Source organism: Sebastes umbrosus, chromosome 13 (assembly GCF_015220745.1).
Source record: "Sebastes umbrosus isolate fSebUmb1 chromosome 13, fSebUmb1.pri, whole genome shotgun sequence".
In the NCBI taxonomy this organism is placed as follows: Eukaryota; Metazoa; Chordata; class Actinopteri; order Perciformes; family Sebastidae; genus Sebastes; species Sebastes umbrosus.
Window position 1 is genome coordinate 15,736,356 of NC_051281.1, and position 20,959 is coordinate 15,757,314.

General features: G+C 41.7%; 1 protein-coding gene across 2 annotated transcripts in view; it reads left to right on the forward strand.

Moving 5' to 3' along the window:
* dync1i2a (dynein, cytoplasmic 1, intermediate chain 2a) overlaps nucleotides 1-20,959 on the forward strand; it is a 23,011-nt gene continuing 2,052 nt past the window's right edge. The window contains exons 1-14 of one of the 2 annotated variants that reach the window (XM_037789407.1): nucleotides 1-154; nucleotides 3,458-3,575; nucleotides 5,352-5,466; nucleotides 6,803-6,890; nucleotides 8,028-8,087; nucleotides 8,450-8,565; nucleotides 14,638-14,724; nucleotides 14,921-15,083; nucleotides 15,188-15,287; nucleotides 16,867-16,992; nucleotides 18,707-18,853; nucleotides 18,942-19,055; nucleotides 19,592-19,725; nucleotides 20,762-20,906. In XM_037789407.1, the coding sequence (XP_037645335.1) occupies nucleotides 3,468-3,575; nucleotides 5,352-5,466; nucleotides 6,803-6,890; nucleotides 8,028-8,087; nucleotides 8,450-8,565; nucleotides 14,638-14,724; nucleotides 14,921-15,083; nucleotides 15,188-15,287; nucleotides 16,867-16,992; nucleotides 18,707-18,853; nucleotides 18,942-19,055; nucleotides 19,592-19,725; nucleotides 20,762-20,906 (1,503 nt within the window). In that variant the 5' untranslated portion in view covers nucleotides 1-154; nucleotides 3,458-3,467. The remainder of the gene's footprint in view (nucleotides 155-3,457; nucleotides 3,576-5,351; nucleotides 5,467-6,802; nucleotides 6,891-8,027; nucleotides 8,088-8,449; nucleotides 8,566-14,637; nucleotides 14,725-14,920; nucleotides 15,084-15,187; nucleotides 15,288-16,866; nucleotides 16,993-18,706; nucleotides 18,854-18,941; nucleotides 19,056-19,591; nucleotides 19,726-20,761; nucleotides 20,907-20,959) is intronic. The other variant, XM_037789408.1, reaches the window with a different exon arrangement.

The window sequence follows — 20,959 nt, forward strand, 5'->3', positions numbered from 1 at the left end:
CTCAGTTGACAGCAGCAGAGTGACGTCAAAACGCGAAGCGCTCCTCTTTGTCTCCTCCAGGCTCCTGTAGGTAGTTGTGTTGGCAGCTCGTTTGTTGTGGCTGGTTGTTGTAGTCATTTTGATTTGGTGTCAGGTCCGAAAACCTGCTTTAAAGGTTTGTAATCTCACACATCAATACCATGTTAGCTGTAGAAGTACACACTTGTAACATGTATTGTGTATTCGTCGCTGTTTGTAGCTCAACCTGCTTCATTCATTGTGTAACAGTGAAGGCTGAGCTAGCTCTGTAGCTAGTGGCAACAAGGAAGGCCGACTTGATGCTAACGTTGTGGGGTTTTTATCAATGAAACTACGGTGTTATTAGCAAAATAACACCTCATATTAACATGGAGCAGGTGTGTTGTGTGAAGGCGTGTAAAACAAGCTGATAAGAACCAGAAACAAGTGACAGAGACGGACAAGCTAAGCTATGCTAAGCTAACCGGCTGTACCAACATGGTAGGGTGGGGCTCTCTGTTAGCTGACAATGACTGATGGTTTTATTAGTGTTGCATGCAGCTGAGAGTATTTGTCTCCAATGAGTCAAGATGTTTAACTCACTCAGCTGCAGGAGAAGTCAGAAAAATACTCATTTTAACAGCTAGGTGAGGTCTAGCTGTGTCCACTGCTGTGCAAGGTGGTGCTGAAGCTGAGAGCATCAGCTGATAAGATCAGATATGACTTTATTAGTCCTGCAGTGGGGACATTTGCAGTGTACAGCAGCAAAGGGGATAGTGCAAAAAACAAGATGCATCAGCTAACACAGTAAAAAAAAAAAAAAAGAGCTAAACAAAGTGTAACAAAATATGAACCATTTAAATAGAAGGAAGTATAAAAATAGGAGCAGTATATACAGTATTGACAATAAACAGACTATTAACAAAATTGCACAAGTGGAAAATTATATTGCACAGTGAGAATGAATGAATGAAATTCCACCTGAAAATATCAGGTTATTGTCAGTGTGTAGGTGTATAAGTGGTCTACTGGGAGCAGTGCTGGTTGTGGAGTCCGACAGCTGCAGGAAGTACATGTGGCTGAGAGTATTTGTCTCCAATCAGTCAAGACGTTTAACTCACTCAGCTGCAGAGAAGTCAGAAAATACTGTTGGATGGTCATTTTAACAGCTAGGTGAGGTCTAGCTGTTTCCATCGCTGTGCAAGGTGGTGCTGAAGCTGAGAGCATCAGCTGATAAGATAAGATATTCCTTTATTAGTCTCACAGTGGGGACTTTTGCAGTGTACAGCAGCAAAGGGGATAGTGCAAAAAAACAAGATGCATTAGCTAACAGTAAAAAAAAAAAGAGCTAAACAAAGTGTAACAAAATATGAACCATTTAAATAGAAGGAAGTATAACAATAGGAGCAGTATATACAGTATTGACAATAAACAGACTGTTAACAAAATTGCACAAGTGGAAAATGATATTGCACAGTATGAATTACACCTGAGTAGTACTGATAGACAGTTGGTGTACAGTAAAGTGCAGTTCTTGTCAGTTTTTTGGTGTGTAAGTGTAAGTGGTCTACGCTATATATAAGATAAGATATTCCTTTATTAGTCCTGCAGTGGGGAAATTTGCAGTGTACAGCAGCAAAGGGGATAGTGCAATAAAATAAGATGCATCAGCTAACACAGTAAAAAAAGAGCTAAACAAAGTGTAACAAAATATGAACCATTTAAATAGAAGGAAGTATAAAAATAGGAGCAGTATATACAGTATTGACAATAAACAGACTGTTAACAAAATTGCACAAGTGGAAAATTATATTGCACAGTGAGAATGAATGAATGAATGAAATTCCACCTGAAAATATCAGGTTATTGTCAGTGTTTTGGTGTGTAAGTGGTCTACTGGGAGCAGTGCTGGTTGTGGAGTCCGACAGCTGCAGGAAGTACATGTGGCTGAGAGTATTTGTCTCCAATCAGTCAAGACGTTTAACTCACTCAGCTGCAGAGAAGTCAGAAAATACTGTTGGATGGTCATTTTAACAGCTAGGTGAGGTCTAGCTGTTTCCATCGCTGTGCAAGGTGGTGCTGAAGCTGAGAGCATCAGCTGATAAGATAAGATATTCCTTTATTAGTCTCACAGTGGGGACTTTTGCAGTGTACAGCAGCAAAGGGGATAGTGCAAAAAACAAGATGCATTAGCTAACAGTAAAAAAAAAAAGAGCTAAACAAAGTGTAACAAAATATGAACCATTTAAATAGAAGGAAGTATAACAATAGGAGCAGTATATACAGTATTGACAATAAACAGACTGTTAACAAAATTGCACAAGTGGAAAATGATATTGCACAGTATGAATTACACCTGAGTAGTACTGATAGACAGTTGGTGTACAGTAAAGTGCAGTTCTTGTCAGTTTTTTGGTGTGTAAGTGTAAGTGGTCTACACTATATATAAGATAAGATATTCCTTTATTAGTCCTGCAGTGGGGAAATTTGCAGTGTACATCAGCAAAGGGGATAGTGGAAAAAAAACAAGATGCATCAGCTAACACAGTAAAAAAAGAGCTAAACAAAGTGTAACAAAATATGAACCATTTAAATAGAAGGAAGTATAAAAATAGGAGCAGTATATACAGTATTGATAATAAACAAACTATTAACAAAATTGCACAAGTGGAAAATAATATTGCACAGTGAGAATGAATGAATGAATGAATGAAATTCCACCTGAAAATATCAGGTTATTGTCAGTGTTTTGGTGTGTAAGTGGTCTACTGGGAGCAGTGCTGGTGGTGGAGTCCGACAGCTGCAGGAAGTACATGTAGCTGAGAGTATTTGTCTCCAATCAGTCAAGATGTTTAACTCACTCAGCTGCAGAGAAGTCAGAAAAATACTGTTGGATGGTCATTTTAACAGCTAGGTGAGGTTTAGCTGTCTCCACTGCTGTGCAAGATGGTGCTGAAGCTGAGAGCATCAGTTGTCAGGAGATGCTTGGATTTGTATTAATTATTTTTATTTATTTTAAAGTCTTTGTTTATCAGTAGACAGTACAAACACAAACCCTTGATGCTTGTTTTTTTATCTGATATACTTGGCTTATACTGACAAGTATACTTAAAAGTCTATGTATACTTGGCTCATGAGGACAAGTATACAGACAAGTATAAAGAAAAATCTAAGTATACTTGGCTCATACTGACAAGCATACTTAAAGTGAAAGTATACAATGTATACTTTCATGAACTAAAAAGCAGAGATGCTCACAAGTCATTTTTTTCAAGTCCAAGTCAAGTTTCAAGTCTTTTTTTGCTCAATGATGCCAAAAACATTCTGCCTATTGCAGGTTTAAACAATGTAATGGCAATTTTATTATATAGCACATTTCATTACACGTAAACTCAAAGTGCATTATTTTTATAGTGTATTCTCAATGGAAGACAAACAAAAATGTGTTGTTTGTATACAGCTGTGGCATCATGTCTGACAAAAGTGAGCTGAAAGCAGAGCTTGAGAGGAAGAAGCAACGCCTGGCACAAATCAGAGAGGAGAAGAAGAGGAAGGAGGAGGAGCGCAAGAAGCTAGCGGTATGTGTAACAATTTGCAATGCTTTGAATTTTTCTCTGATATTGAATGCAAAAAATTTAAATGGAGAATGAACAGCATCAAAACCAGAAATGTCTCAGTGTGAGCATTGCAATATTTTTTCAGTTTTGATATTCAAGATGCTGCAAGAAATCACTGATGGCCACTATCTGCATTTGAGTCAAATGCAGTTAAGAGCTTAAGACGACTGATGGTTATGTTGACAGACATACACAACAGGCTCCAAGGCTTCTTAGAAAGATTTAGGGTCCTTCTGAGAAAGTTCTGCAGGTTGATCTTTCAATAAGAGGCATTGTTTAAAAATAATAATACCATTCATAACAATGAGGGCTGACCTGAATGCTTTGAAGCTTCGACCCTTGCCCATGGTATCCGTCCTTCAAATCACTATTCGAATGCTTCGTTTTTAAACGACCTGTCGAGCACTTCGATCCTCTAATCTCGGCCTTTTATCCATCCCCCGCTCAAACTGCAAAACAAAAGGTGATCGGGCCTTTTCTGTTTTAGCCCCAACTCTCTGGAATCACCTCCCCCAATCTATTACAGCTGCTGAATCTCTGGACTGTTTTAAGCAGCTTCTAAAATCCCATCTCTATAGGCAAGCTTTTCTATAGGCCTCATCCACATGTGTGTTTGTCTGTTTTTGTTTGATCTGTTTCTCATTGTTTCTGTGTGTCATATTGTAATTTTTCATGTTTCATTTTGTGTGTGAAGCACTTTGTAACGGTGAGTTTTAAAAGGTGCTATATAAATAAAGGTTTACTTACTTACTTACTTACTTACATTTTTTATATATAAGTATGCAATAATAAAGTATAAATTCAGAAATAGCCCATGAAATACAGAATAATCCCACATTATCCATTATTCAACATTAATTATTAGTTATTCTCAGAATGATATTGCTGTTTGTTATGTGTAGAAGTGCGTGTGCGTACAGTAGTGCGGCAGCGGTGCTGTAATGGAGGAGACAGACAGACAGACAGACAGACAGACAGACAGAAAAACATGTCAGCCTGCTGTGCTACTCCGCTTTGTGAAGTTTCGAATACCTTCGAATATTTCTCACTGAAGCTTCGAAGCCCAAAAAATGGTATTCGTGACAGCCCTAATAACAATAACTGGTTTGTATTTGTTAAACTCCTTAGCGAATGAGATGCCGCTCAGTTACTAAAGTTGATATTTTATTACAGAACTGGCTGTGAGATGTATACGAAATGTAAAAATCGTTCTAATGGCCCAGATTATGTGCGAGTTGAGATGCAAAGTAACCTAGTAGTTTATTACGTTCTCTATATCACAATTGTGTCATCAAGGATTTCAGATTTGTGCTGTTTATATATGTCTGTGATTTGTGTAGCAAATACATTTGAACATTGATGATCTAATATGTCAAAATAAATCTAGCAAAAGAAAATCTTTATCAAGGATTGTTTTTTGACAATAAGTAAAGTGTATGAAAATGCTCAATTTGGGCTTAATCCAATAATAACGAAAGGAGTCCTTGTTTACTGTCATGTAATATCTGACTGGGTCCATTTTTTAGATGTCTATAAGGTGTTTTTTTAAACGTACCACAATGATTGACAGTACTGTTTGTACCCAAGATAAGAAAATAAGTCCTGATAGTCCAGTCTTATATCTCATTTTGTTTGTGCAGATACCAGCAGGAATAATGTCTTTGAGAGTTGAATGCTTTATTAAACCTTTTCTTGGTCTGGAAATAGCAATGTAATATGGATATTGTATGTTTCCAGGCGGACCAATTGAAAGAGACTGCACATCACCAGGATGATTCTGACCTGGATAAAAAAAGACGTGAGGCTGAGGCTCTGCTACAGAGTATGGGCATAACCCCAGATACTCCTGCTGGTATGTTTTATATTAACAGTACATACTTAACTTCTGTGATGTCTGCTTTTAAATTCTGTGACACTAGGGGAAAAACAGGCACATCCACAGGGTTCCTAGATATTTCATTTTCATACATATTGTTTCATATATTCCCGTAAATACCTGTTCATAAACGAAACAAGTACAGTCGCTGATTTGACATTATATTTCACATACATTGCAATCATTGTATTAGTACAGTCAGTATTTTCATTCAGTGTTTTGGCTCTTTGACTAGGGTTTGAGGGTGTTAACATTCATTCTGGGTGAGCAGCGTTCAAATCATTGCATTTATTATTTTATGTGCCCCAAAGCAGATCTAAGCAGTAGGATATTGAAATAAAACATACAGATTTTAGTGGCCAAACAGTGGACTGTTCTTTACAGGCTGACTCAATCACCAGAGCTCAGTAAAGCTGATCATGTGTTCGACTAAACTGAAGGCAAAAAGCTCAGAAACAAGCAAGAGGTGAATATGGCTATGGTAACCTTTGGACAGTCATTGACTTCAATGTATATGCAGCGTAATATTAGATATAATAACTTTGTGTTTACTTGTGCTATTACATTCTGTCCCCTAAAAAATGGATTCATGTTTATATTAAAGGCATATTCATACTGTTCATCTGGTGTTGATGCAAACAGCCTCAGCTGAAAGCCAGCACTTTAACCCCATAGTCAGTTAATAAGACCTCTTCAGCCTAATGGTTTGACAGATTTTGAATGTTTCTTCACATTTGTGCTTAGACAAGCCCAGAGAACACTTTTTTTAAAAATTAAAAATTTCAGTTGCAGACACAAATGGGTTAAATAACCTTTCAAACATGAGTCTTACTTTAGATTTCTCAGTTTTCTAATATTTCCTATAGATTTCATAAAAATGTACATGAACACCTGTGCTGTAGAAGGGGAAGCACTGATAAAAAAAGACAAATATTTGTAAAATAATACCAGTATAGACTGTATTAACATTGGAGTTCATCCGGAGCAGGATTGTTAGAGCACTGACGTGTTGCAAACAGCAGGTGGCAGAAGAGATCCATAAGAAAATCTTCACAAGTCTCTCAGAATGCAAACAAGCTAGAAACAGAAATGAAAAAAACCTCATTTAATAAAGACAAAGGAAGTAATTGTGTTATTAAAGATTATTTCCTAATATGTGCTGATCTTGCCATAGCACAAGTTTGTTATGTATACACTGATTTAACTAGCTTACTAATAATGATACATTTTGGATGCATTTTGCACTCTGTTGTGCATAGCTGAGTGTCTTCACACTGTAACAGATGATTCTTGTCTGTCTCGCTGTGTGCAGTCCCTCTTCCCGTCTCCCCAACTCCCAAATCGGCGGGCACACCGAGTGAGGCGGGGAGCCAAGACTCTGATGGAGCCGTGGGACCCAGGTACACACACACACACACACACACATACACTCCTCAGTAACAGATTGAATAACAACATTGTTTCCCCCCGCTTCTAGTACAGTACATTACAAGCGTGGAAACAATGCCAACATCCCTATTCATCAAGAATTCATGGCTATTTCTCCACCTGAGGCAACGTGTTTAAATGCTTTATTGAGCTTTATATGTCATCTCAAAAAGTGATTTTTGTGCTTTTTATGTGCTCAGCTATGCTTATGCCTGCAAGAATGTGATTTCAGCGTCCTTCTCACTCACAGCCTCTCAAGCAGATTAGTTCTGAAGTATTCTGAATAATGCTTAGAAAAATGTAGGTCTATTTTTGCTTTATATACGCTTTGCATCAACTCCAGACAAAGGCTGTGAATGTATTTAAAGCATGATTACACTAAGCACAACTGAGGTAAAAAATCTTTTGGAAAGTCTCATACCATTACAGTGAATAATGACAAGTTTATGCCAACTGAGTGCATGTTTATTTAATTTGTGTGCCGTTGAATTAGGACGATCCTAAATTAACAATAAAACAGCAGGCTGCTGTGATGCCTGGGGGACTTCTTAACCCCTAATTAGAGTCCCTTCCCTGGGCTGAAACTCAAGCTCCCCCAGTGTCCCATCAGGCCCAGGGAGCTGTTCCCCCTACGTGTTGACTCATTTCCCTCACCAGCATGGCCATTTCCTACACACATGGAGGTCATGTTTTCTCCCTCAGGGTTCTCCCTCTCTCTCTCTCTCTCTCTCTCTCTCTCTCTCTCTCTCTCTCCCCCTCTCTCTCCCTCTCTCTCCTCTCCTCTCTGTCTGCACAACACTCCGAGTCTTTGGTGTGACACAGTTCAGGCTGTATCAGCCCCGCAGGCTGCACATTACACCCTGTGTCATCTCACTCTGGGAGGCTGTGTGTCCATGCATTTTAAGCAGATACATTCTCTGAGCGTTGTGCAGGCAGATTCTAAGCTTGAACTGAAAAAAACATATCCAGTTTTAAGTGTGTTTTGATAACTGATTTGTGACCAATCAGCATGTTGTGTGCCATAATGCTAACTTTATTTCCTCTCCTCATTTGTGCCCGCTTGTCTCTCTCTCTCACTAATGCCGCCTTGTTGCTGTGACACTAACCAGGACTCTGCACTGGGACTCTGACCCGTCCACTCTTCAACTTCACTCTGATTCTGAGCTGGGGTACTGGACACTCTCTTCTCTCCTTTCCTGGTCATTTTCCCTTCTCTCAATCTTTGGCATGATTGCTGTCTTCCAAAGTCATTATTCGTTTAATGCAGTCCAGGAAAACAGTCAAGTCGTGCATGAAAGAGTGGTCAGACAACAACCTTTTTAATGATTCACACTGATTGCTACACTAATCGGAAGTCTCTCTGCCATCCCATGAAACACTCATTTACTGACTTACTTTGATTCCACTTGCAAAGAGATGAAAATTGCTACAAAAGCAGATGAGAACAGTGATTAGCAGAATGACTGACTCTTGTTAATATCATTGTGGTAATATTGAGCTGTGCAAAGTTTGAGTTGTTTTGTGCTTCTAGGCGTGGAACTCCAAAACTGGCGATGGCCAAAGTCACACAAGTGGACTTCCCTCCACGTGAGACTGTGTCCTACACAAAAGAGACCCAGACACCTGTCGTGACTCAGCAAAAAGAAGGTGATTCTCGCATATTATTACATATGTTAAAGCTAGGTTTGGTAATCTTAAGAAACTAGCAAGAGTACTCTAGATTTTTAAAATCCCACCGAAAAACCCAGCCCAGTGTTGCCCACTCTTTTCCAATGACATGTAGTTCTGACATGTAGTGTAAAGTGCTTTGAGTGGTCGGAAGACTAGAAAAGCACTATATAAATACCATTTACCAATGAAATTAGCCAGCAGCACTAGCTCCAAAAGTCCATAAATCTAGCAAGAAATTTGCCAAGTTGGCAACGCTGACAGTCCGTCGCTTCCGGTCTCCCTCCAAAGCCACGCCCCCAAATTATCATAATGAATGTAAACAACGAACATGGCTATTGTTAGTACTCACAGCTGTCAAGCTAACAACTTGTGTAAGACTCCGGTGACGCGCAATGAGTGCACGAGCAGAGTGCATACAGGTAAGTAGGTTTATTACAGTCCTGCAACAGCCACAGATACTAGATTTTTTTTTTTTTTTTTTGTCAGAGCATTTGATTTATTGATTGCTGTCGGGATCTAATGAGAATTTCAACAAATATAACAAAAATGTTTTTGAAGAAGATTACCAACTCTAGCTTTAACCTTGAAAAATGGACAAAACCTGTGTGTATATTAGAGTTGTTCCGATACCAGTATCCGAAATGCGTCCGATACTGCCCAAAATTCAGGATTGGTCATTGGCGAGTACGCCTGTCTATGCACTGATCCGATACCATGATTTATTAACCCAGAAAAAAATCAACTTGTTTAACAGTAAATCAATTCTTCTTCGCAGTGGAATTGTTATTTATTCCTAGCTTCATTTAATCATGTTCTTTGTAACCGACGAACTGAATAATAAAAGAAAGTTCTATTGCGTTCACTTTATGTATTTGTTCATGTTTTACAAAGGGTTTAACCTGAGCCAGGTCATATAACAAAGATAGCAATCACATCCATACATGGTCAGTAGTAAACAGCTGTTAAATAATAATAATAACTATATATTTTTTATCACGCGGGCATCAGATCTGTACTCGGTATCGGCTGATACTGCAAGTTCAAGTATCGGAATCGCTACCGGGAAGGAAAACATGATATTGGAACATCTCTAGGGTATATCAACCTAACTGATTGAATATGTGGATGCATAAAGAACGTATTGGTCTAAGATGTGTAACTTCCTTGCTAACAAATGTTTTAATTTGCTGCAAGAATGGTGCACCACTTGTATTCATAACGGGTGTTGTGGTGCTGTATGAGCGGACAAGTGCGTACCGGAAGTGAAACACAAGTGGAAAAGATTTGATTTGAGATGAAAGTAAAGATAAAATGAGGCCCAGGAAACACAAGAAGTCAAAGGAGAGATTAAATTCAGACAAGCCCCGCTCCTCTCAACCTCACAACCAACTCCGCTTCGGTGTAATTAATGAGCAGGATGAGAAAAGCAGTGACGGGAAGGAGAAATGCGATCGAGGGGGAAGATATGAAGCTCTGCGCGTACGACTGCTCACTGCCTCTGAAGCATGTCGATATGTATGTAATTGCTGCACTGGAGCTCTCATGCGGTCGGCAAAAAAGAGAATATTTGCTACTTACTGACACCACATGTTGAACACATGTTCCATAAAATATGCAATACTTGTGGGTGTGCTGCTTGTTCTTTTAATGACAGATGGCGAATAATGCGCTTGACTGAAATCCTGATTTTTGTTTCGTGTCTCTGTTTTCGCTTTTTTCAAAGAAATATCAGAACTATTCTACAAAACATCCATTTGCAACTCTTGGAGTCTTTTTTTAGCCGTTTGCTCCATTTATTTGCATCAGCTAACACGCCTTTTTAAGCATCCTTGAAAGCCTGGTTAGGGTTTTAAACAGTGTGCGGATTGTCGGTTGTTGTCCCATCAGGTGATGTGCAGTAAATCCTGAGGTGGCGTGCAGCACGAGCACGCAATGAAATTGTGTGATTTTGTGGAAAACTATGAGCAGAGCTAGTGAAGGATGAAGAGCATCCCCGTGTTCCTCGTCGCTCTTTACTCCGGACTCTACTGGGCATTGTAAAACTGTGTTAAACAACGGTGGTTTCTGCCAGCTGTTCAACACGAGGCCCCCTTCCCCTCTTCGCCACTATGTAATCATTTCATCAACTCCCTCGCTTCCCTGTCTTCTCCCTTCACCGAACAGGCACATAACAAAACACACTCAGTGACATTGTGCATTTTCACACCATCACTTCTGGCACTCGATGAGACGGCATCCCCTTCCCCGGCTTTGCTCCCCTCGGCGCATTTTTGATGTGTGGGGTGGCGTCGGGCCTGTTCTCTGATTGAGCGATTTATCATGTTGTCAAAAGGAGGCAACGGCGCAGCACTCTCAAGGTCAGCAGGCGGTGGCATTAGAGGGAGCGGCTGGCGTGCCCCGGCTGCTGCAAACCGAGGGTTCCCCACGGTGTGTGCAAGACATCTCGGAGAAAGGAGTAAAAGATTTAACATCACCTGCCCTGTTGACCCAAAGAAAAGCCCCTGAACAGACAAGGAGAACGCATCATCGGGTTACATGATTTGTTTATTAATGCGTTCAGTATGGCGTCATGAATTGGTCTTTTTAAGCCCAATGTGCCCTGAAATCTCCTCTCAGATGTCCATGTCTGAATGATATTAATTAATCTTTAATTGCCAAGTTTGTGACCTGATGTTACAGCATAGATGCATTTCTTTTAGACTTGAATTCCATCTCTATTTAGTGTCAGACAAAATTTGTTGATTTAAGCCATCAGATTGGTGAATTTCTGTGCCGCCGCCGCTCACACTGTACTAGTAGGTAATATGCAGCATCAGTATGCACTCCTCAACAAGAGGCTGTAATTATGGAGTAAGATATTGTTGGAGGTTGGGTGGTGGTGGTGGTGTGTGTGTGTGTGTGTGTGGAGTGGTTGGTCTGGTGCAGCGTTTTAAAAAGGCTCGTCAGGAATATGAGTATGTAGAGCAGTTTAGTAAATCTAATATTTAATTGAATGTGATTGTTTTAATCACTCTGAATTCAGAGGCAGGTCACAACTTTTTCATCACAAAAGCCCTTAATGGCCTTCTTGTTCGAAGTGCCACTTGTAATTGTGGTCAGCTTTTATGCACTTGATGATTAGTACTGTTAAATATCTATTGTATCCCTCTGTCATTCATTTTGAATGGAGAATCTGGCATATTCTCCTTTTTTTTCTGAGTGAGTATTTGCACCTTTACAACCTGTTTTTTTGTTCTTAATCTCATTTGACAATATTATGGGTATGTATATGATCTATGACAGACGTTTTTCTTAAGGAGGAGAGTGCTGGTTTTGGATTTCTGCTCCCCGTCGGCCTGTTGTGTGATCTTTAGACCTCGGTGTCATTAGAGACATGCGTAACCGTGTTGAACAAGTTGAAAACAATAGCCTCCTGTTTCACGGATGACTAAGTCTTAAAGAGTGTTATCAGATTGACAGAAGTCTGACTGCAGATGTCTTCGTTTTTATTCGCCTTGCAGCCATTTTAAAATTGCTGCACACACAACCACAAATGTTGATGTTGCGCCATATGCAAAATAGTTGATCGCAGTTTTTTGAAGTGCATTTTGTAAACTGGGGCTAGAGGTACTCTATTTTAAAAAACAAGAAATGATAGTGCACATGTTTGTGTGTGTTTGTGAATGTATTGGCAGTTGTGTTTTCTGTGGCCTTTATACAAGCAGGAAGGAAAAAAAAAAAAAACTAACAGTTGCACGTGCTGAAGTCAGACCCTTATTGTGGAGGGACATATAGAAAGTGGAAGACACCTGCAGCGGAGAGCAAAGGTCATTTCGTATTAGACTTTGTACATACCGTGTTTGCATTAATATATTGTCCATTGACTGAGACCTGTGATTAGCCCCCTCCCTTCCTGTCCAGAGCTCCCCCCCCCCCAAAAAAGCTTTTATTTCTTAAGTGGTACAAAAGCCATAATTGAGCCTGCTTTGAGAGGAGGTGTCAGTGTATGGGACATTGGTGATCCGGGTGAATTCTGTTAAATGCAACCCCCCCCTCCCCTCCAGTTCCTCCCCTTCCTCCACCACCCAGCAGCGCTAGGCGCTCCTACCCCCCTACACATCCCCAGCGGGGTCACCAGGATCACTAGCTTTTCTCCAAATGGCCATTTTGGCTGGCAGGTGCATTATACCCTTTATTTTCAGATTGTCTATCCGCTCCTAATGCATGGCAGGTTGATTGCTCTGGCTGCCTCACCGGGGAAAGGGCTGACGAGCACGGCCGGGACTAGCTGAAAGACAGTGATTACTGTTTTCCTTTAAGCCTGATTGAGGCCCTTGAAAGGAAAAATTTTAACCTTCTCCTGTTGGTTGCAGAGTATGGCCGTACATCGAAATGGCTTGTGTCATCAACCCAGTTCTGTAAACTCATCAGTGTACCCGGTAACCCTCTTCCCCCAAACCTCCATCTGAGAAAGGGGATAAATCACTTTATGGACAACGTGACAGATGACATTATCATTTAGATTATCTCCGTAGGAAGGAAATTCTGGCATGCGGTGCTGTCGTCTTAGATTAACTATAAGGCTCATACCAAGATAAATGCTTGTAGGAACCAGGCGAGTATTTCCCCTCTCCTCATGAATCTGTTTTGTCCTGCTTTTGCTCTTATTTTTACATTGAAAGCATAGGCTATATACCGTCTCTAGGAGATGTGTTTTGAAATCTTCTTTGAGGTAGACCCGGTGTGCAGTTTGCCAGCTGGTCCGGCCTGTATTTTGTTGTACATTCTCTGAGGTTGAATAGGAGTTGCAGGACCTCCTGCTAGGACGGTAATTGCACAGGCTTGCTGTTCAGGGAGAAGCTTGTCTCGGGGCAGCCAGGCGGAAAACCTCTGTGCCATCCCCATGCCACCTCTGAAGAGCACAAGACAATCCCAGCATCACCATCTGCTTTTGCACCATGCCGTCATCTGGCCGGACCAATGGGACGGGCTCGGGGCAGCTGCTCCACACCCTCTGCCCCGCTGCCCCGTGGCCTAGAAGGGGGCAACCTGCTACTGGGACACAGAGGAAACGGCTACACTGACAGCTACACTTTCTATTGAATGGATAGAGTCTCATTAACAGTTGGGAAGGACAGGGGTCCCTATGACAACAAGACACCCGCTGCGCTGTGTCCCTTTAACACAAATGACAAACTTCCCCGCTTTAGAGGAGCAGGTTCCCTTTTTGAAAGGCGACATTGTGCTGACAAACCAAACAAATGCAAGGCACAGATACAAAATCAGTCTTTTGCCGTGCCCATAATCACTGGGTGGAGCTTTTATTGAAAAAAGGAAATAATGGAGGTGAAAGACGTAGTGACCAAAAGGTGTGAAACGTCTGTATGGAGGCCGGTTGTGTGAACGTTGTTACTTAGAATTTATTTTTGTTCCCTGTTTACCTTTTGAAGTTTTGACAAAATTGATATCGTAAACAAAATTTATTTATGATTTCTTGCGTAGGAATGATGTTGATTCAACCCGGTCTCACTCCCGACTCGTCAAATACCGGGGATCGGGCAGCGGCCCTCGGCATCTGAAACATCGCACCCTTTAGCGTCAGTATGTAACGAACCGGGCTTTCAACTAACTCCAAACAAACGAACACAAGACTTCCAACCAGGAGACCGCTGTTTGTGTCCCGTGTAAAACTAAAAGTCACGTTGACTTATTTTGTCAATCGTTAGTCACGTGACTCGTTAGTATCGCCAGTCACGTCAGTCGTTAGTCAGTGAAGTTAACCTAACCCTAACTAAGTGGTTGTGTTGCCTAAACCTAACTTCCTATGCAAATGGAAGTTTATTTTGAAAGGACACTATGCTTACTAACTTAAATTGAAGCGTTATTGACGTTACAGAGCTGTCAATCAACGTCTGTTGTTGTCACTACCGCATTGCATTTTGGGATATTTATACTGTTTTAGCGTACTAAATAGGATTTTAGTAGGAACCTTGGTCGCAACCATGGTGTATGCAACCTAACTGTGTGTATTTTCCAGTGTTTCACATAGTTTCACTTTCTGATCAACAGAGGAAGAAGAAGAGGAAGAAAGTGCTCCAGCTCAACCAGTAGTGGAGAATCAGATTGAGAAACTGGACCAGAAGGAGGAGGAGGAAGGTACTTCACTACCACTGATGATGCATACTTGCAACACAAATTGAGCCCCTTCAGTTCTTCTAGGGATTTTTATAATAGTTGCTGCAGCATGCAAAGAGGTTTCTATTCCTGTAAAGCAGTGCATCACATGCTATAGCGTAATGGCAACGAGCAGCAGGGATCCCTACCACATTTCAGTTTGTATTCCTCTGTGCAGCACTCCCCCACGAGCTGACAGAGGAGGAAAAACTCCAGATCCTGCACTCCGAAGAGTTTGTGGATTTCTTCGACCACAGCACACGCATTATTGAGCGGGCTCTATCGGAGCATGTGGACCTCTTCTTCGACTACAGCGGTCGTGACCTGGAGGAGAAGGAGGGGTAATAATTGGACAACTAGTGTTAAAAAAAACAATAAAAAAAACACGGTAATTGGTTTTTGAAGAAGTGTTTTTATTGATCCGTGTTTCTTTGTTTTCCCCCAGTGAAATCCAGGCTGGAACAAAGCTCTCTCTCAACAGGCAGTTCATGGATGAGCGCTGGTCCAAGCATCGCGTCGTCACCTGCCTGGACTGGTCCCTCCAGGTCATTTTCTTTAAAACAGCTTTTTGTAATTAAACCAACAGTTGAGCACATTTTCCAGAGCAGCATTTGGAAGTCGAAATAAGAATTGATTTATTGTGTTAAAATTAGTGCTGTTAAAGTTAACGCGATAATAACGCGTTAACGCAAATTCATTTTAGCGCCACTAGTTTCTTAACGCATTTACGCAACTTGCGATTTTTAGGTTATGGCGGGCACAGTTTTAAAGCTAGGCTGAAGATATTGGCATCATATGAAACTAGAAGACCTAAGAAATCAATTGATATCTTGTCATACTAGCTTGTGAAGCGCAAAGGAGGATAAATAACGCTCCAAACTTGCACTAAATTTTGGCGAGGAAAATCTGGCATGGCCATTTTCAAAGGGGTCCCTTGACCTCTGACCTCAAGATATGTGAATGAAAATGGGTTCTATGGGTACCCACGAGTCTCCCCTTTACAGACATGCCCACTTTATGATAATCACATGCAGTTTGGGGCAAGTCATAGTCAAGTCAGCACACTGACAGCTGTTGTTGCCTGTTGGGCTGCAGTTTGCCATGTTATGATTTGATCATATTTTTTATGCTAAATGCAGTACCTGTGAGGGTTCCTGGACAATATTTGTCATTGTTTTGTGTTGTTAATTGATTTCCAATAATAAATATATACACACATTTGCATAAAGCAGCATATTTGCACACTCCCATGTTGGTAAGAGTATTAAATACTTGACAAATCTCCCTTTAAGGTTCATTTTGAACAGATAAAAGATTAGCGATTAATCACGATTAACTACGGACAGTCATGCGATTAATCACAATTAAATATTTTTAATTGATTGACAGCCCGAGGTAAAATAGAATATGTGCATCCGTGTTGCTAATTGGCTGTTGAAACAACTTAACTTTGCACAGCCATAATGCTTTATGATTACATAGCTTGAGTTTGACAGGATTTGCTTTTCGCCACAAGTCCCCCAGGAGAAGTAAGTTATGTCCCACACATTGTCACTCAGTCGGGGGCCGTAATGATTTGTTTCCTCTGGTGTCTGAGGTCATTTAATGCCTGATTCTGCAACGACTTCTGACAGTGATTGAACACAAACCCTTTGTTCACGGTATTTACCAGCTCAGAGCGAGATCCATCCACATCCTTGTCATTTTGAAATTGTTAATTAACAAACTGTAAATCTCAGATCAAGTATTTAGAAGCAGCAGAGGTTAACGGTTTGTTTACATCTGAGTGGTGTTTCTGTAGTCGTTTTCTGACTCTGTTGGGTTTTAGATTCTCAATGAGCTGCTCTGTTTTAGTCCGCCGCTGTTCCTCTGAGCGCTTTACAGAACCGTAGCTTTTGGTGAAAATTATGAAAGGAAATAAAAACGCAAAAGTTCTTAAGGGGGGGTTAGGGCTAATTAAACAAACCATAAATCTTGAGGAAAGGTTACTCATTCTTTAAGGCATTCAGAAGCACCACACAGGGCAGGCGAGGCTTTTCCACATGGAGCCAAGCCTGGGGGGCATGTCTGCCTCCCCCCCCGACATTCATTTGGGCTGATTTTTTTTTTTCTTTCTGTCACCAGTATCCTGAACTCCTGCTTGCCTCATACAACAACAACGAGGACGCTCCACACGAGCCAGACGGCGTGGCCTTAGTGTGGAACATGAAGTACAAGAAGCCCACACCGGAGTACGTCTTCCACTGTCAGGTACCCAAAAGCCTCTCTGCTTCTTTCTCCCACCTCTCTCCCCCACATCCTCACGGGTGGCTTCTTCCATGACAAGCGTGGAACGCCGCCAACCAACCCCCCCCTCTTTCCTCCGCCTTCATCCACATTGTGAGTTCACCGTACTGGCATCCACCTCCACCACATCTATCCGCAAACACATGTTCGTGAGGCGCCGGAGAAGACCTGTGGTGCGGGGAGTTGAATGGAATCCGAGCGCTGCAGCCGGATTAAGTGTGCGGGGCAGGGCTGGTTATCATGTGCATCCAAACAAGGGCCCTGTGTTCAGACGAGCAGCATAGCTCCTCTGCTTTGCCTTATTATAATGCCTGCCCCGAGGCTCCTTCGCCAAGACGAGTTGAGTAGAACCACATGTTGTTGCCGACAGAGCGGATGTAGATGCAGGCGTATTGCTCAGATGAATAAAACTGAACAGAAGTGTGAACGCAGTTTTCTCTGTGTCCCTCAAAGTCGGCTCATAGTGAGATTTTCCTGAACTGTGCATCACAATTTTTGTCAAGGAAAGTCCCTTTAGAAAAAATATTGAGGTAAGATTGTGACAGGAGAAGTGATGAGTGTGTAGGCCACTTTTAAACCAACAAAAATCACAATACAAAAATAAATAGTCCCATTGACCAGTGTTGAGATTTGTTTTGCACAGAAAAGTTCTATAACTTTGAGATGAAGCAGGTTCAAGTTTGATGTTTTCCACGTTCTGATTATTGCCGTTATGAAGCTTAATTAAGCTTAATTATTACTTATGAAGCAGTATTTTGCATCTATCTATCTAGCCGAAACCTGATTTTATACAGGTTTGCCTTGTGGTCAGCTACCTCAGTGGAACATTTAAGCTATTATTAATAGTTATTTTGACTCTAGATTTATTTATGTTCTGCATTATTACGCTCAGCTGTCAGTTTATTAGGTACACGTAGCTAAAACTAATGCAGTCTAATGCAGCTGTTATAGATGATGGTTATAATGTTCAGTTTTTGTTAAAACTGTTTTAGACAGTTGAGCCCACCCTCATCTAACTATAAAGCAATGAATCTCTGTCTGTCTGTCTGTCCTTCTCATATCTCGAGAACCACTCATTCGATCTACTTCACACTAGGCGGCAGTATTGCTGGGGACCCAAGGGAGTGCCGTGTCGAATTTGGTGTAATTTGGACATGCGACATATTCAATATTCACAAACTTTGAATAAACAAGCGAACAGCGCTCTGTGCAGCAGCGGGGTGGGGGCGGGGCTTCAGGGCTCTGCAGACTCGAGCATGTCGTCTGCAGCGGGCAGACCGCGGCTCATTGACTTCTTTTGATGCTGGATATACAAACATTACAACCAACTTTGCGTCCCTGCAGTCAATAATCGGTTCTCGACAACGCTGCAAGCAGCACTTCGGGGAGGTAAAGCTGTCTGCCCGCTCCGAACAGGCACTGCACTAGTTAATATAAATGGGGTGGACAAAATAATAGAAACACCTGCAAGTAAAACACAATACAGTTCAACATCATCACAAACTACATACTCCAGAATGATCATGAGGTTGAATCAACACCTCTGGATGCAGTCTTGCTTTTTTGATTGGACATGATGGTATTTCTAGAGACCTGTCTCACTATAAACATTTACTTTTTCATCACTAGAGAAGCTAAACATTGCCTTTTCTTTCTATTTTTTCCCTCTTTCTGACAGTCTGCTGTTATGTCGGCTGCGTTTGCCAAGTTCCACCCCAACGTGGTGGTGGGGGGCACGTACTCTGGGCAGATTGTGCTGTGGGACAACAGGAGCAACAAGAGGACCCCGGTGCAGAGGACTCCCCTGTCAGCAGCAGCACACACGGTACACGAATCAACCGACACAGCGGGCTTATACTTCTGTTATTCTAATACAGCAGAAGACTAACATTCCTCTCTCGCTCTCTTTGCAGCACCCAGTGTACTGTGTGAACGTGGTTGGCACCCAGAACGCCCACAACCTCATTAGCATCTCCACTGATGGCAAGATTTGCTCCTGGAGTCTGGACATGCTCTCTCAGCCGCAGGTAACCTATACTGTATATACTGTACATGCACGTGTGTGTTATTTTTCTCCCATGGGTGGTCAGAGGTATATTTCTGAAGTACATAAAAGACTCAGGGTTAAAGATTTAACCATAACTTTTAATAGCAGTGTTAATCATTTTAAAGATTAGAGCTTAGTTTTTACATTTGATGTATTTTCTGTCTCTTTAGTCTCACATTCCTCACACTTTCTGTCCCTCCTTTTCATGCTTAATGTCAAACATTTTGGCCGGACTCCTTCTTTTGAACATTCCAGTTTGGTATTTTTTTTTCTACAACTCATTTTTCACTTTCAAGGAAATTAACTTTGCTAGCTGTGTCATTTCACTTGGCACTGCCAAGACCCTCAATGTCAAACTTCCATTTTTTATAAAGTGCTAGTTGAATTTAGATTATACATTAATAAACTGTCAAGTGATTTTTATAGGTTGTGCTTGGCAGCGTGTGTGTTTAACATAGAGCCCCGAGCAGGGAGCTTGTTAAACATGTTGTTCCATGTCGCCTTCCCCTCCCGCAGGACAGCATGGAGCTGGTGTTCAAGCAGTCCAAAGCCGTAGCTGTCACCTCCATGTCTTTCCCTCTCGGAGATGTCAACAATTTCGCGGTGGGCAGCGAGGACGGCTCCGTCTACATGTCGTGTCGTCATGGAAGGTGTGTTCGCAAAGCAAAACCGCCGTTCCCCCGACGTCCCTCCCGAAAACACCGCCAGGAAACTGAGGCGGCTTGTTAAGGCCCACCTCGGACCGAGTGTCAAATAAATATAGCCCACTCACTTCCCAGTGCAACGCAAATCCAACACTTGATCGCCTGCTGTTTGAGGTTTCACTCCTGCCCAGTCATCCTGTTTTTCTTTTCCGCTTGTCAGTTGTGTTTGTAAAGGTCGCTCAACATAAACAGGGCACACATGCAGGGGAAACAAATCATTTTTTCCCCTGTGCTTTTTTTTTTCTTCTTCTTCGTCTCAGTATGTTTCTTTGGGTGAGAGAGTTTGTTTACAGTCGGTCTTCCCGGGGAGAATTAAAACTGCACTTCATCCCACAATGTTCTCATTTAAGACACCGGGGCTCCTCTCTTTCATGGCGGTTGGTCCTCTGGTGAAGAAGCAAAGAGACGTGGCTTAAATCAGAGCTGCCACTGAGTAGCGTGTAAATGTCCTGCAGTAAGCCCAGAGACCGCAGAGAGGGGATAGCTGCTAGGCTTTGCACTGCAGCATCACCTCTGTAATTGGGGGAATAATTTTCCACCTCATTTACAATGGTATGATACTCTCATCGCAGTTAATAATGCATAAGCATCACTCATGCTGAGTATTTACCTCTCTACGTTAATTATCAGAGCCTCCGTCGGGTAACAGCTCTGCAACATGTGGTTGAGGGGTTGCAGGCACTTTTGCCACCCTGCTGGTAATCACATGATATAAGTAAATGATTAATGTGAATCCATCAGAGGTCCGTCTGCGCCTGTTGATTTCTTTCATGCTTAATGTAATACACAAACGCAGGAGTGTTAACTGTTTTTCTTTGTTTGTTCCCCTTCATGCAGTGCACAGAAATGTATATTCAGACATGATCACGACTGGAGTTTGTCGCTCAACATGTGCTGCTTTTTTGGAAAATTAAAATTTCTCGTGCTCGATTTAATCCGTCAGCACTCAACTCAACACTTCATTTTGTGGTGTGCTTCACAGCAAAGCGGGCATCAGTGAGATGTTCGAGGGCCACCACGGGCCCATCACAGGGATCCACTGCCACACAGCTGCAGGGCCGCTGGACTTCTCCCACCTGTTTGTCACCTCCTCCTTCGACTGGACCGTCAAGCTGTGGAGCACCAAGGTTAGAGCACATCTAGGAAACCCCAGGATTATTTGATTTGGCTGAAAAGACAC